General features: G+C 35.2%; 1 protein-coding gene across 2 annotated transcripts in view; it reads left to right on the top strand.

The window, feature by feature from the left end:
- Window positions 1-8,963: 8,963 nt before the first annotated feature.
- Window positions 8,964-17,608, top strand: part of LOC131076685 (squalene monooxygenase SE1) — a 58,236-nt gene continuing 49,591 nt past the window's right edge. Inside the window, exons 1-5 of one of the 2 annotated variants that reach the window (XM_058013985.2) lie at window positions 8,964-9,415; window positions 10,832-10,943; window positions 11,300-11,474; window positions 12,380-12,548; window positions 12,861-12,905. In XM_058013985.2, the coding sequence (XP_057869968.2) occupies window positions 9,191-9,415; window positions 10,832-10,943; window positions 11,300-11,474; window positions 12,380-12,548; window positions 12,861-12,905 (726 nt within the window). In that variant the 5' untranslated portion in view covers window positions 8,964-9,190. The remainder of the gene's footprint in view (window positions 9,416-10,831; window positions 10,944-11,299; window positions 11,475-12,379; window positions 12,549-12,860; window positions 12,906-17,608) is intronic. The other variant, XM_058013986.2, reaches the window with a different exon arrangement.

Here is a 17,608-nt window from a genome sequence, read left to right as displayed (position 1 = left end):
CATAAGGATTCAAACGAAAAATGCAAGAAATAGAAACACAAGGATTCCAAGTCACGTGATCAAGACAAGGAATCACATTCTCAAGATGCTATGGATTCTTCTTCCTCTTCTAAGAGGGATTCTTCTAAGAAGACAAACTGAAGTGTGCACATTACACTAAGTCAAGACATGATAAGCATATATTTTATGCAAAGTAGATTGATGAGTTGAAGCACCTTATGTAGAAGAATCATATTCAACACCCTTCATCTAGTTCATCCTTTTCTTCCACTTTAGTACCCACACAATCTAGGTCAATTTCCATGGCATGTGGAGAAGAAAAGATGAAAGGCCATGTAGTGTACATATTGCACTAAGTTAAAAAATAATGAGCATAGGTTTTAGGAAAAGTATATGGATGAGTTGAAGCACCTTTGATGTGGGAGCATCCCCGGTCGATGAGCAATCTTGCATCAACCAAAAATATATTTTCTTTTTAGTTGTTGTTTTCTGTTGCAGTTTTTGTGCTACTTTCAAAATTTTCTGGTAGTTGTTCCTTTTTCATTGTAGCTCAGATTGTTAGCTTCCAGACTAGTTCTTAGTTCTTGTCTTGGATTTTCAATTCATTTGGACTCTTTTCCAGCAAGTTATTGCTTCCGGATTGGTTGTTCTTAGTTCTCAGAGTAGTTTTTGAGCTTAACGGCTAGTTGGAGATTTCTTCTCTTGCAAAGCAATTTCTTGGCTTGTGGATCTATTTGGTGCCATGCTCAATGTTCTTGGGCCCCTGTCCAACCTTCCTTTGTGGTTAGCACTTCGTTATTGTCTTTGGCGGAGGATACCTTCACGTTTTGGGTCTGACCTATTTTACACGTTTCATTTTCCTATTTTGGAGAATGTGATCTTTTGTGGCTGACCCAAATGTGTTCCGAATGCTATTTATATTGTTGTAATTGATCCTTTCGAGGACAAGTGATGATTAAGATTAATGATTGGTAATTTGAACCTCTCAGGAGATTCAGATGGAACATTTTTTGGAATGTAAGTTGTAATAAGGTATATAGGCCTGCAAGATACAGGCATGTTACCGGTTTGATTTTAATGAATCTATGATAACACGAATGTCTAATTTCGCATTCTCTTTATGTGTTGTTGCTTCCATTGTTTTACTCTTGTTGCATGATCCAGATTTCTCTTTTTGAGGATCCTCCAGGTCATGGTTGCATCAGATGGTATTAGAGCTAGTTGTGAACCTTGAGGAATTCCTTTGGGTGAACAAATCATCGATTTGAGGTAGGTTGCAAGTGTGTTCAATAGATCGCAGATGGAGAGGTGATTGAAACCTTGTACTTAGATCACTGAGTTGAGGTAGTTACACCAAATCAAGGGAGGAGATGTCTCCAAGAAGGATGAACCTTAGGAAGGTAGAGCAGATGATGGAGGATTTCAAGAATGAGATGAGGAATGAGATCCAAAACATGTTGGCTGGTTTGCAGAGGAATATGGAATCCATGGATGAGTATGAAGAGGTTGAAGGACCAACAGATGACGGAGAGGAAATATTTCTTAGAGCGGTGGTGCAAACGAGAAAATTTCATAAAGTTGAGGTTTCTAACTTTTTGGGTTTGTTGAATTTGGAAGACTTGATAGACTGGATCAGAGAATTGGAGGACTACTTAGAGTTTGAAGATGTTAAGGACCCGCATAGAGTCTGATTAACACGAACTAAGTTGAAAGGGCATGCCACTTTATGGTAGAAAGAGTTGCAGAGAGATAGAGTGGAGAATGGTGAGATGAAAATCACTTGGTGGAGGTAGATGGTTGCGAGATTGAAGGCTAAAATTATTCCAGGAGACTATGAGTTGGAATTGTTCAACAGGTTGCAGAACTTGAAGCAGAAGGACATGAGTGTGAAGAAGTATACTAAAGAATTCTACGAGGTGATGATTAGATCTAGACATCAAGAGATAGATAGGGGGAAGGTGACTAGATACATAAATTGACTCTAATTTAACATCTAGGATAAGATGAGTATGCTGAAGATTTCTATAGTTGAGGAGGCTTATCAATATGCGTTGAAGGTAGAAGATGAATTGAAGAGGAGATAGAAGAATAACCCTAAGGGAAGAGAGAGACATGCAATGGATAGAGGGTAGATGAGTGGCTGTATGGAGAAGTTGACTACTGAAGAACCAAGATCTAAATGAAGTAAAGAACTAGAGCAAAAGACACAAGGAAAGAAGGTAGCAGTAAGGAGTTCTTGGGTACATGTTCCAAGTGTGGAAAAACCGAACATAAAGCTTATGAATGTTCTCAGGGAACTGGTAACAAGGGAAAGGAAAGGAATTGCTTAGCATGTGAAGTTTAAAAAACTGGAGTTGCAGGTGAGAGCATGATAGTATCGAAGCAAGGAGAATCCCTAATATTCAAAAGAGTCATGATGGAGTAGAGTAGAGAAGAAACCAGACCTACTCAGAGAAAGAATCTTTTTCGGATTGTTTGCAAATCAGGAGGTAAGTGTTGTAAAGTTATTGTAGATAGTGGAAGTACTGAAAATTTTGTATCAGAGGAGATGGTAGAGAAACTTGGTTTGAAGAAGCTTGAGCATCCTTGTCCTTACAAGGTGAGTTGGTTACAAGATGATCATGTTGTAGAGGTGAGAGAGAAATGCTTGATAAATTCTAATATTGGGCCTTACAAAGATGAAGTCTTGTGTGATGGTGTGCTTATGAGTGCTTGTCATGTTTTTTGGGGTAGAACTTGGCAATATGATAAAGGAGCTATCTATGATTATAGAAGAAACTTGGTCACTATTGAGGAGGATGGGTAGAAGTTCACTTTGACTTCTTTGAAGGAGGAGAAGGAAGTGAAGAATTTGAGTCTTGTGAAGAGTTGCAGTGCTAAGAAGCAGGTTGCAAAGGTTGTACTGAATGATGGTATGGATTTGAAGAAGGGTCTTGTGGATGAGACTGTTAGCAGGATAGTACTAGATGACAATAAGATTAGAGTTATTGTAGCAGACAAGATGAATTCCAATGGAAGAACTAGATCAAATTTTCAAAAGAAAGAGAGCGGTAATAAGAGACAATGTGCAAATGTGAAGCGAGGAAAAAGAAGAGAAGTGGAAAAGAAGTTGAAGAATTCAATAGAGTTACCAGAAGGGGTAAGGAGGAAGAACTTTGCAGATAAAGAGGACATTTGGGTCAGAAATGAGCATATGGGGTCTATATTCTGAATCCTTTTCTATGCTCATGAGTTGCCTCTCATGGAACATCTTTTTCTACCTGGGGTGTTTGATGTAGGAGAATCCCCAGTCGATGAGAAATCTTGCATCGACCAAAAATATATTTTGCTTTTCAGTTGTTCTTGTTTTCTGTTGTAGTTTTTGTGCTACTTCCAAAATTTTCTAGTAGTTATTCCTTTTTCATTGCGGATTAAACTCTTGGCTTCTAGACTGGTTCTTGTTCCTGTTTGATATTTTCAGTTCTTTTGGACTCTTTTCCGACAAGTTATTGCTTCTAGATTGGATATTCTTGGTTCCCAGAGCAGTTTTTGAGCTTAATGGCTAGTTGGAGATTTATTCTCTTGTGGAGCGATTTCTTGGCTTGCGGATCTATTTGGTTCCATGCTCAATGTTCTTGGACCCTTGGCCGACCTTCCTTGGTGGTCTACACTTCATTATTGTCTTTGGTGAAGGATATCTTCATGTTTTGGGTTTGACCTATTTTACACATTTCATTTTCTAGTTTTGGAGAATGTGATCTTTTGTGGCCGACCCAGATGCGTTTTGGATGCTATTTATATTGTTGTAATTGATCCTTTCTAGGACAAGTGAAGATAGATGATTATTGAGATTAATGATTTGTAATTTAAACCTCTCAGGAGGTCCGGATGGAACATTTACTAGAATGTAAGTTATAACAAGGCCTGTGGGCTTGCATGTTACCCACATGTTGTCAGTTTGATTTTAATGAATCTATGATACTGCAAATTTATGATTTCACATCTCTCTATGTGTTGTTGATGCTTCTATTGTGTTACTCTTGCTGCATGATCCAAATTGCTCTCTTTAAGGATCCCTCGGGTCATGGTTGCATCAAATTTTTGTAGAAGAATCATACTGAACACCCTTCATCTAGTTCATCCTTTTCTTCCACTTCAGTACCCGCACAATCTAGGTCAATATTTGTGGCATGTGGAGAAGAAAAGATGAAAGGTCGTGCTCTCTTTGCCATTACACATCTTCAATCCAATTGTTGGCTTCTTGATTCAAGTGTGTAGATTATCATATCGCTTCATATACGGGTATGTTCTCTTCATTCAAGCCATGCACTTTTGATCTGAATTGAGTAATGAATTTGTAACAATACAAGGTAAGCGAAAAATCGACAAGTTTTGTTCAACAAGATGGACAATGGCAAGAACTCAAAAAGCCAAAGTTGTATGCATCAAAAGTCACATTAACTTATTCAAAATTGAGTTTTAAACATCAACATGAAATTCCAATAGTCTCTGGAATCGAATAGATTTGAAATGAAGAGTCTTTGCAAAATAAGATAACAAGAAATTACAAATTTTGAAAAAATCTAGGAATTTAGGTACTCCAACTTAGCGGGGCCATAACTTTAAGCTCCTAACTCAAAATTTGAAACCGCTTACACTATTGGAAAGGTCTCGAAGAGAACTAAGGGACCAAAAACACTTTCAACCCCAAATTATGCTCCTATGATCTCCAAAAATGTGATTTACTAAAATGTACAAAGTATCACAAAATTAGATTTTCTGTATTTTTCAATTTTATCACCTTCAGCTTCTTCTGGATCATCCTCATAAGCCTCTGGATCAACTTTACCATTATTTTGATGGATAACACTTATATGAGTGTTATTGAGGGAGCTTCTATAGAGATTGATTATGGTACATTTCACAATGTACTTTGTGTCCCTCAATTATCTGAACCAATCTCTTTTCCATCTACCAAATTACTCATAATGGGCAAAGTAAGAAAATAATATTTGCCAAATCCAATGCTTATCAAAGAGTTGCATTGTAGAGATATTATTGTAGTTGGGACTATTGATCGTGCATCTTAATTGTATGAGTTATCTCATTTTTCTTGGACTAATGAGCTTGTAGTTCCATTGACTAGTCATCACTCTTATGCATCAATAGAGGATCAAATATTTGAGGAGATGTTTCATCAAGTTTGAACTTATGTTTACTTCCATCATCCACCTTTGTTCCTAATATTTGAGTTGGGCTTCCCCCTCCACTTCTCGCTTCTTCCAAAACCAAGTCAAAGTTTAGTAGGATGATACTTCACTTATAGTGCCAAAGTTGTTAAGAACGTATATACCTAAATCTAATTTGTTTTGTGATTGTTACCATTGCTAAACTTACTTCTTTTTTTATTGAGAATGTATGCACACACACACACACACACACATTACATAAATGCATACATGTGTCGTGCCTTCCTAATTGCATTATTCTTAAAATGAAATCTACAATATGTCTTATCATGCATATAAATAACCATGTAGTGAAATGTATTAGTATTTGCATATAAACAGTGGTGTAATGAAATGTATTAGTAATTGCACATAAACAATCATGTAGTTAAATGTATCAGTATTTTCATATAAACAACCATGCAATGAAATGTATCAATAATTGCATATAAACAACCATGTAGTTAGATGTGTCAATTATTTGCATATAAACAATCATGTAGTGAAATGTATCATTTTTAAAAATTCATAACAAACATGTAGTGAAATGTGTTAATATCTTGCACAATCGCAATATGATCTCATCATAGGGAAATATGCATTGGCATAATGGAAGAATGCGTATGATAGATTTGTTGGTATATATAAGATTGTTTGCATTATGTGTATGTTAAGCCATTTTTTTGAGAAAGAGTGCTGAATATGGGTAAATAGAGAAGGATGATCTTCTTTTCAGGAAAATCTATGATTTAAAAGTTTTTTGGCCAAATCCTTGTTCATTGAAATAGATGAATTGCCTAGCAAATTTCTTAATATGTTTCTATGATATTTCTTGATAATAGGACATTGCATCATCATATATTAAATGTGCATGTAGATGTATTAAGTTGCACCAATATTTCCATTCTATCATTGTTTCTAGGTAGCTAGGCTCTTCGTGCAGGTTTGACGGTTCTTCGTGTCATGAAGAACTCTAGGAAAGAATAATTGCTTTGTGGTTGGGCAAAATTTAGTGACTGGCCATGTTCCCCTCATCAACTTGCTGATATCACGTGGTTGATGGCGAGCAAGGATGATTGTTACATTTGTATTTATTGTTATTGTATTGATATTCTCTCAGCGACAGATTCATCATTGTAATCATTTAATTCCACTATGTATATCATACGTGTGTGTGCTTTTACTTGGACTAAGCACTAGAGATCTAAATTACATTTTATTATTTATTAATTTATAAAGATGTTGCTCAAATTGTTGATTTGATGACTTGTTAAATGAGCAATTAATTTATTTATCAAGATATTCAGGTTAGGTACCCTTACATGTTAGCGTGTGAAAACACCCAACACATTATAGATGATTTAGAATAATCATTCCTTTGTTCCATGTGAGTCTTTATAATTGTGGTTATAGACCATTAAATATATTTGTTGTAATAAAATGTTATTTTTGATTTGTATATGAATAAATATCTACTTTTGTTGATCATCTACATGGTTGCACTTCTTTCCCCCTTAGTTGTTTACGACTTAGTTGTCTAATAGAGTACGTACCAATCCTCATTGGTTCAAGATATTTATTACTTTCATTTAGTTTAATTTTTGAGATATTAAGGTTAGGGACCCTTCATGTTAGTCGTGAAAACACCCAACATATTACAAATGATTTATAATAACCATTCCTTTGTTCCATGTAGGTCTTTATAATCAGGGTTATAGATCATTAAATATATTTGTTGCAATAAAATGTTGTTTTTGATTTGTATATGAATACATATCTAGTTTTGTTGATAATATACATGGTTGCACTTCTTCCCCCCTTTGTTGTTTATGACTTAGTTGTCTAATAGATTATGTACCAGTCCTTATTGGTTCTAGATATTTATTATTTTCATTTACAACATCTTTGTTCTAGTCAGCTATGAGAGTAGATTAGATTTACACATCTTTGTGGTTCATTATAGTAAAATCAAGGAACTATTTTAAGAAAACAAAAGCTATTAAATAAAAGAACTGTTACTAGTATGTTTGCAAGTTGCCATTGTGAATGTGATGACAAATACAAACTCCTTAAGTGTATGATTATCTATATAGAGGCCATTGCAGCTAGTCACTCCTGACTTGACAATTATAGGGTCACATGTGTAGTTTGAGTGAAACAACTATTTGTTATTTTGGTTGACAATTATAAGGGTCACTCTTGTCAAGACACGCATCTAGGAACACCCTCTTAAGTTTAATGTGAGCTCAAAGAGTAGGAGATATCACCCAAACTTGTTGTTATCCTTTCTTTTATTTTGAGTTTTTTGATGAGCCTCTATTTACTGACAAACCCCCAACCTTTAAGGTGGAAAAAAGAAAAAGCTGTAGGATTTGGAGAGCTATTTCAAAACCTAACATGTTGGAGACATATAACAAGTTATTTTGGACAAAAGGTAATGGATGTTAAACATCCCTTGGAGTTAATACCATCATGTGTCATAAATGCTAGCTATCATTTTTATCTAGTTGTTGAAGTTGTAGATGTTGACAAAGTCACAATTATTGTCAAAAGTTGTCATAAATCGTTAAAAACATAAATTTGTTATATGTTGGACATATAACAAGTTGTTTTGGACAAAAGGTAATTGATGCTAAACATCCCTTGGAGTTAATACCATCATGTGCCATAAATGCTAGCTATCATTTTTGTATTGTTGTTGAAGTTGTAGATGCTGCCAAAGTCACAATTATTGTCAAAGTTGTCATAAGTTGTTAAAAACATAAAGTTGTTGAATATGACAATACTATCAAAATATGTAACAAACTATCGCTAAAGATGATAGTGTTATTGAAGATAATTCACTTGTGGTAAAGATGAAATATGCCATCGTCAAAGATACAATTATATTTTTTCATTACTACAAAGTTAACTAGCATTTTTTTGACCTTCATGATGCATTCAAACCTGCCATTTCTAAAAAATAAATGTTCACAAAAATCAAAATCTTTTAAATTATTCTTTATTTTACTTCTAAGTAGCATCAAATTATCCATAGATTTAAATGCTCCTTTATAATATAAAATTATAAGATAAATATTTACAAAAATATGCCAATTGTTACACTTTGCAAAAATCAAATTAAAGTGATTCAAAAAAGAAAAAAAGAAAAAAATGGATATACAATCTTAGTCATTAGAATGGATAAATTTTTTATTATAGATTTAAATGCTCTTTTATGATATAAAATTATAAGATAAATATTTACAAGAATATGCCAATTGTTACACTTTGCCCAAAAAAAATCAAATTAAAGTGACTAAAAAAAATAAAAAAAATGGGTATACAATCTTAGCCATTAGAATGGATGAATTTTTTATTTTTTAATTTTATTTTAAACTTTATATTCGATACTTCCATGAGGGAAAAATAATAAGAATGGATATACAATCTTAGTCATTAGAACGGATAAATTTTTTATTATAAATTTAAATGTTCTTTTATGATATAAAATTATAAGATAAATATTTACAAAAATATGTCAATTGTTACACTTTGCCCAAAAAAATCAAATTAAAGTGACTCGAAAAAAAAAAAAGAGAAAGAAAAAGAAGTTATACAATCTTAGCCATAAGAATGGATGAATTTTTAATTTTTTAATTTTATTTTAAACTTTATATTCGATACTTCCAAGAGGGAAAAATAATAAGACGAGGGACCAACAAAGCACATGCCTATCCTCAAAGACTTAGTTTGTAATTAACGGTTAAAATTTATTCATATTTTTCATTTTTGACATTTCTCAAGAGAAAGCCAACGAGTTGCAAGCTCACCTGTTTCATTTAATTCCATACCTACGTACAGAAGATTTTGAACTTTTGGTCAATAACAGCCACACAGCAATTCTGTGGCCGTGCACAAAAGAACCGGGACAATCCATGGTTTTAATAATTTGTTCTCAGGAAGCTGGAAGCTGATTTGGATATCCTGGCTTTTCATTTTCAATGGAGTATTTGGGATTTCCAGTGGTGTTTGCTTTGCTTTTTGGAACAATTCTTTCTTTGTTGCTCACAATGCGCAGGAAGAAGAATTCAAGTGCAACATCTTTGACAATGCATGCTCAGAGCGCCCTACTTAATGAGAATGATAGTGAAGGGAAGGAAGAAACAGACGTTATTGTTGTTGGAGCAGGCGTTGCGGGTTCAGCTCTCGCTTACACTCTTGGCAAGGCAATTCTTCTCTTTTCCAATAATTTTATTGAAAAACTTTTTGTATATTTTTTTGGCCCTGATTTAAATTACCTTTAGTGTTTGGGTCCGAGTGCTTGTATTAGTACTTTTAACATAATTGAAAATAATGATGTTCATTATTATTAAATGTTAATTTATAAAATCTCCTCATGGATAAGTCCCATTTAGATGCTACGAGGAGTTCCAGACACTGCAATATACAAGCGCACAGTGATTTACAAGTTGAACCAGAAATAAAGAATTTATTTGAAATTGAAATAGTTTATTTAGGTTCGCAAGAGGGCCTGTAAGATTAAGGGGGAAGAAAGAAGTTTTTAAACACCAAATTTTGTTGTAGTTCGGCTGGCATTTGCTATAGATATATATCATTCAACACCAAATCTGAATGGCACTTTCAACAGGCTTTACTATACATATATATCTTTGTTTTCGAGGTTTCTGAACTCTACTATATTTGTAAATCTTGATGATGTAATAAGCGCTTCTAATAATTGTACAAGTAGAAACTAGAGAGTTATGAAGTTTGCCTTGGATCTAAGCAAAGTTTTTCCATCCTTTATATACAAAAATGTCCTTTAAACAACCGCGCAGCAGACAATGCGGGTGCTTGGTGTTTGCACTTTCTGCTAAATATCTGACATTATTGACCTTGACAGTCAGGTCTATTCTTGAGGCTTTTCTGAATTAACTGTGCAGAAGTTTTGAAGATTTTATGCCACGTTTCATTCTGAAAATTTTCTGAATAAAAGTTCTCACAACTGTAGAATAATAAGCATGCATATATGCTTAAAATTTTATCAAAACTAGTAAATGTATGAACATTTTACATAAAATTTTGGGGTTTTTTGAAAAAATGATTTGAATTTAAAATAGAAGTTTTGAAATATCTGTGGAAAATAGCCAATAGATGAAAATTACCCCATAAAAAATGCCCTTCTCATCTATCTTTCAGGGAAACAGAGTTTGCTTCATGGAACATTCTTTGCTATACAGGTCATGTTTTGCTGAAGCGAGAAACTGTGCCGGATAAAGAGCTTTTAAATTAATTGCTGTATCTATGTAGTGAGCTATGCCATAGATTTGCTATATATCCTTGTTATATCTGTTGCATGATGCAGCCAATTTGAATTTTCTTTCTTAAATTAATTGCTGTATGATTATTTCCATGTACATGAGCTTTCTATGGATTGATTCTATCTTTGGCATCCCTAGCTAGAAGAATGCATTGAAGCAAAGTTCAAGAAAGGTGGGGATTTTGCATTTTTATGACAGAGCAATGTAAAACTCTGAAACATTTTTGGAAGGGTTGAATTAGTTGACAGCACTGATACAGATACTGATGGAGTGATGGTTTGTGTGTTGCTTTCTCATTTTTTGAAATCCAATGAAATGCAGGATGGAAGACGTATTCATCTTCTTGAGAGAGATTTGACTGAACCTGACAGAATTGTAGGGGAGCTTTTACAGCCAGGCGGTTACTTGAAACTTGTTGAGCTTGGTCTTGAAGGTATGTCTTTTGGATCTATTATTTCATAGAGGTCGTGTTTTCTCTCTATGTTTTAGCTTGGCAGCAGGTTGTTGTAAATGAAAGAGGATCCCTTTTTTTTTCTGTTTTGAGCATTTGATTTCATTTCTATGGTATTGGGACCTTTTTGATGAGACTATATATTATCAAGGAAATTTTTTATTCGCCCTAAATGAATATTCTCAAGATTTTGTATAGGCCTTTATGAAATGTGGTTTTCCCTATGGCATGCATCTGATGCTGGTATTTCTATCTGCTACACAGGCTTGGTATGAACTATGCATTGTTTGGATTCTATAATTATGTAATATCATTCTTATAATTTCTCTCATGTGCAGATTGTGTTAAAGGAATTGATGCCCAACGTGTGCTGGGCTATGGGTTGTTTAAGGAAGGAAAACATACTAAAGTCTCTTATCCATTGGAAGGACACAATGCAGACGTGGCTGGCCGTAGTTTCCACAATGGACGCTTCATTCAGCGCCTACGAGAAAAGGCTTCTTCTCTGCCAACGTACATACAGTGTCCTTTGTATTTTCATTATGGAATGTCTTGGTATCTTTTTGTTGTTTGATCTGAACCTGGTCTATTTATTGGAAGTTGCAGAAGGTACATGAAAGTTATATGCATGGCTAAATTCTTCCATTGATATATATCTTCTTTCTCAACTAAGATCATGTGATTTAATTCCAGTTCGAAGTCATAATATAAAACAAATATTATTTACATTATGCTTTCATAACACCAGAGTGATAGCATGGCATCATCCTAGAACTGGATGCTCCTATATGGTTATAGTGTGATCTACAACATTCAATAAAATAAGTTGCACATTTGCAATTCTGTTTTCTATAGATGTTTAAATTACAAGATGTTACAGTACTAGGCAGGATCCTGAAAACAATTTGAAATTGAACCTTGTAATTGATGATACAGGCCTAGTTGTATATCCACCTTAGGTGCTGGAGATGAGGCCGAAGCATGCCTCTTTGTATAGAGCTATGTTGCTGAAGTTAGTTGAGGTCCTGGTTCGGGTTTACAATTTCAGTTTGCAGATCTGACAAAAAAAATTGGGTTTAATTTAGTCAATACAAAAAAAGTCTCTCTCTATTCAATTATATATTTTAATATATATAATTATACAATTATTAATAGTATATTAATATATAATGATAATCAGTGTTCCATGAGGATGTGTCCCCCCTTCCAAATCCCTCCTTTTATTCAGTTTATTAGAATCTGTATTTGGTCAACACTTTACTATTCCAAGCCTTTTTTCCTTGTTTTGATTTGGAAAATTTCTGCCAATCAACATTGAAGTGAGAAGCATTAACATAAATATATACTACTTTCAAGTTTCTTACATGAGAAAAATGGAAGGTGAAACTCATATCAATTCAAAATATATATGATTGCAGGGTTCGATTGGAGCAAGGAACTGTACTTTCATTGATTGAAACGAATGGAATTGTGAAGGGTGTGAGGTACAGGTCTACATCTGGGGAGGAACGTGAAGCATTAGCCCCTCTTACTATTGTTTGTGATGGATGCTTTTCAAATTTAAGACGTTCCCTTTGTAATCCAAAGGTGCCAACCACATTTTTTTGTTATTTAGATTCGTTTGTTATTTCTTACCATAGAGTAAAATTTAGAATATTGGCAGTTATTCATTTTCAGGTACATGACATTTTTTGATATTAAGATTGACAAAGGCATCAGTTGGTGTAGGTTATACTAATAGGCAAATTAATTATTTGTATGTCTATTTATAAGGACTGTAGAAATTCAAACCAGAAAATATTTTTTTCCATAATTCCTGATTGATATATAGGATTTAATAATCAAATTGTTTGTCAAATCTCACTAACAACAAAACCTAAGTTGCTGATTTGCGTACAGGAACTGGAACCCGGTATGGCGGAATGGCAATTTTTTTTTCCTTGGGTATGGGTACAGGAATATTAAATCTTATAAGGAATTCAGAGTTCATTACAATTTCCAATTCATATTCACTTGTATGATTTCAAAAACTAGAAATTTAGAGCTCTTTTATCTGGAACCGAGCATGTGCATAACATCTCAAGCAATATCTGGTTATGCATCTCCTGCTTCAACTTTTTTCATTTTTTTGTTTGTTGAAAAGATGGTTTTTTTGGTCACCCACGCCTTGGGTACTCTTGGATTCGCCTAGGCACAGTTGCTGTTGAACTACTTGCCAAAACCCAAAACTTTCCAAGGCCCGAAAAAAAAAACTCGGCAAAAAATTCGGGAACTTAAAAAATTGCATAAATTTGATTAGAAATGTATTTTCTCTGCAAAATTCAACGAGGAGATGCATCCAATGAGTCAATAAATGAGAACAAAAAAGAAACAAGCTGACTCTAGATATATTTAATTGATTTAAATGCAAAGTGGGTACAAAATTGCATCCTCATGAGGAATGCTAATGGCTGGAAGCAAAATAGTAAATAGTTTTTGTAAAACTAAAAGTAAATACATCAATACAATTACATCTTCCTCTTCCCAGCTCTAGTAAAAACTAGGTGAGAGGTAGAACTAGAGGGTCTAGTCCTAGAAGTCTGTTGTGGCTGTACCTCCTCGCTCGGTATGATTGGCTCAGGCTATGGCTTGACCTCCATCCTGGATGTAGCACTGCCTCTATTTGCTATTGGTACTAACAATGACTCCTCATCCTCCTCAATGTCATCCAGTGTGATTCCAAATCCACCCCCCTCCTCCATAGCCTGCCTCTCCAAATCATAGATGTCATCCTCAGTAAACAATGGAGGCTGCTCCTGCGATGTCCAATCATTGTTAAGGATCTATATCAACCAAATCAATTGGACTAGCTGGTGCTTCCTCTACTTTCCTTATGCGCAATCGAAGATTATATTGCACAAAGACAAGGTCATTGAGTTAACTTGCTTCTCTTCTTCGTGTGTATGGCCTCAAACAAGCTCCAATTGCGCTTACAATTGGATGAACTACAAGGCTGACATAAGATTTTGAGGGCAATTTTTTTGAGATTTGGGGTATTTCCATCCCAACTTTGCCACCAAGCATCTGCAAAATAAAATATTGAAAAGTTAGAAAGCAAAGTGAAAAGTGAAAACATATTTTATCAAATTATCAATTACTTTAGACCCCAAAATCCAAATGGCAAATATTATATCTGAGGTTTGAGTGGTTCTTCCTCTCTTGGCTAGCTCTGAAGAGAATATCTTACCCCTTACTTCCTCATAGTTTTAGAGTTTGGCCACAATGAAGTCTCTCATGTCAACCTCAGGTATCATCCTTTGAATGCATGTAGTGAGGCCCTCCATGACCTCTCCATTAGGATCTGAGTAAGAATCCTCAAACTTAAAACAAGGGTTGAGGTAGTACCCTGTTGCATGAATGGGTTGGTGGAGCTAATTGTTCCACCTCTTATCAATAATTTCCCAGATGGGATCAAATTTGAGTCTTGTAGTAATTTTTGAAAAACTCCTTGGCTGTATCCATGGCCTCATAAACATACCCCATTGGGGTTTGATCCCCATCCACCAAGTGGAGAACTCTAACCAAGGGCTCCGACACGTACAATTGAAAAATACAAATTACAAAAAGGTTAATTATCGAAGTTACAAATTGATAATGAGAGACTTGCATCAAGAATAATTAAATATTCAAGTTTTGAAGTTACCTTCACAATCTTTGCAGCTCTTTGTGCAAATAGGTTGTCGAAGACTATGTATGCAACACCCTCTCTTTCAGGCTTTTTTGAATAAAGCGAGTCTAGCCATGCTTGACTCACAAACATTTGTTTCAATTAAGTCAATGCACCAAGAAAGGTTTGCAACGCGAAGAAAATTGTTGTGACACCCGCTTTTACCAAATCTCTTCCTTGGGTGTGCTCTCTCATCAAGTGAAGAACCCAAGGGTGATTGTAAATATATTTTGTGATCCTCCTTGCATGTTCCACAATTAGAGTCACCCAATCAAGTTTTCCTATGTCCTCCAAAAGAAGGTCAAGGATATGTGTTGCACAAGGTGTCCAAAAAAGAGTGGGGTGCCTATCTTGGAGGATTCTACTTGTTGTCACATATGCTGCTGCATTATCCGTGATTATTTGCACCACATTCTCAACTCCCACCTCCATGACAATTTGCTCCAACATTAGAGCCAAAGTTTCAGCATTTTTCACCTTGTTGGAGGCATCCACCTATTTCAAGAACACCACATTGCTCTTGCAAGCAACTAAAAAATTAATTATGGTTTGGTTTTTGCCCTCTGTCCACCCATCGGAAAGAATTGTGCGGCCATATTTTCTCCATTCTTTTCTTTGGTCCTCCACCACTTCTTTTGCCCTATCAACTACATTTGTGAGCAACCTACAAGAACAAAGTGAAATTAGGTCTTAGTACACAATTTTGATTTAATAAACAAGAAAAGCATTTAAAAATGAAATCAAGTGGACTATGTACTAACCTCCCACCAAAGTCCTTGTGAGAAGGGGCCTTGTATCCTTTTCCCGAAAATGTCAACGCGGTAACCAAATTAAGCCAATAAAGATTGTTTGCCACATTGAACGGGATGTTGTTGAAGTACCAAAAATCGACACATGCAATGTCTGTTTTGTCATGCACCTCCCTATTCCATCTAGTTGCCTCTAATGATTGTGCTCTAGGTGTGTTCCTGGGTACAAAATAATTACCTATAGACTGTGCCACTTATGGTGATGCAGCAGGTGCTCTACTAGAAGAAGCAGAAATGGTGGCCAAGGTGGTGTTGGGTTTGGGGATACATGGGCCACGACGAGAGCCCATTATGCCTCGAAGTGCTTCTTCTTCTTCTTCTTCTTCAACGTCAATTGAAGCACCTTGAGATTCAGCTATGGCCACTCTCATGGCTAGTTTTGTCCTCTCCCTTTGCGACTTTTTCTCTTCTCTAGCTGCAAGTATGGCATTAGCTTCTCTTTTTATTTCTTCTGTTGCCCCAAAACATACCCTAGCATCATGCTTCTCGATCCTGCAAGGTGGTATTTGAGGCCGTTTATGCCTCCATGAAATATTCTTTCACATTTAATGCGTATCACCAACCTAGGTTCCGGTCCTTTAAATGCATACTTCCAAGCCCTATCTCTAGCACCTCTAGGACAGGTGCCTACATATCCAGATGGGCATGCATCTACTGGCGGGGTAGACCCTGAAGCTGAAGCGGAGCCACCTATATTTGCCATTATAAATTAATGGTTGTTAACCTACACATACAAAGTGAATTTTTTTTTTATATTCTAGTTAAAATTTTTAGCAAACTATCCAAAGTAGTTTAATTAATTTTAGACATCATTGAAAGTTAAAAAAATAAAAAAAAATTGTTAGGGTTTGAATGTTTTTGAAAAACTAGAGATTCTTCAAAAAACGGTGAAAAAATCAACAAAATTTGTCAAAAATGGTGTTAAATCTTGTTCCAATGACTCTAAATCAATTTTGACTATTTAGGAATTATTTTCTATTAATCTAGATGCAACAAAAAATAAATAAAATGTTTTAAAAAAACATAGGAAAAAATCAGAAAACCTACCTTGGAATCTGATTTTGCTTCAAAAACCACTTCAAATCTGCTTCAAATCCGCTTATAATTGACAAGAATCGATGAAAATCAGTTTGCAAATGCTTGGGAGGGCGTTTTTCCCCTTAGCAGAAAAATAACAAACAGAAAATGATGAAATGAACCTTTTTTTTTTTACGCTTTCTGCATATGAAACTGAGCGTCCGAGTTTTTGTCAAAATCTCGGCGAGTTAATGGCGTAAATACCTGCCTCAGAGAAAAACTTGGTGAGTTTTCTGCGAGTAGTTCATCTATGTGCTTGGGTATGTCCCAGGTTCACCTAGGGTATCGCATGGGCACCTGGGTGGCACCTTGGGTGAACCTGGTGCCAAATTGGCATCGCACCCAGACACACACTGCACCTGCACCCACATCGGGCCTTTAGGTGAAGGACCCGGAAACATAGAACAAAACTGAGGGCTTTGTAAGAGCTTCTAGAAGGACCTTTATGTAGTTTATTACCATAAAAACAAAGTTTAGAAAAAACTTAAAACCTTCCAAAATCAATTTCTCTTTGCTGATGAGTCACATTGGAGCAATCTGCAGAGATTCATTATCATTTATGAACTGTCACATTTATTTTTCTGATTAGTCTGCAAAGGATTTTTACAAGGTTCTGATAGAGGGCATGTTTTCAATGCAGCTATTGAGAAAACAGTTGTGTACTTTACTAGAAAACATGAATTGCCGCTCCTCTCCTGTCACCTCACAAGCTCTGTTCACATAAGTGATGTTCCAATCTCAGAGTCATTTGCAGCCTGTTGCTAATCATCATATCAATACCTGTAAATTTACTAGTCCATGGACTTAAATGGTTAGCTGCTAAGGACAGATTCACACCATATGTTCCATCAAGGGAACCTTTTTGAGAGGCTGCAATTGTTCTTTTTCTGCATTGGGCATTACTTAGGTTTGTCTAACCTTACTCCACATCTTCAGTTAAAAACTTGTATTTTATTCCTGTGGGTCTATTGGAGTCGACTCCATTGCATAAAAATTATTACAAATAGGCCTAGATGTATAGAAGAGCCTAAAAAGTTGAAAATATAACAATGCTA

The sequence above is a fragment of the Cryptomeria japonica genome, chromosome 4 (assembly GCF_030272615.1).
Source record: "Cryptomeria japonica chromosome 4, Sugi_1.0, whole genome shotgun sequence".
In the NCBI taxonomy this organism is placed as follows: Eukaryota; Viridiplantae; Streptophyta; class Pinopsida; order Cupressales; family Cupressaceae; genus Cryptomeria; species Cryptomeria japonica.
Note: the sequence above shows the minus strand (reverse complement) of the source record. Positions and strands in the feature narration are given on the sequence as shown.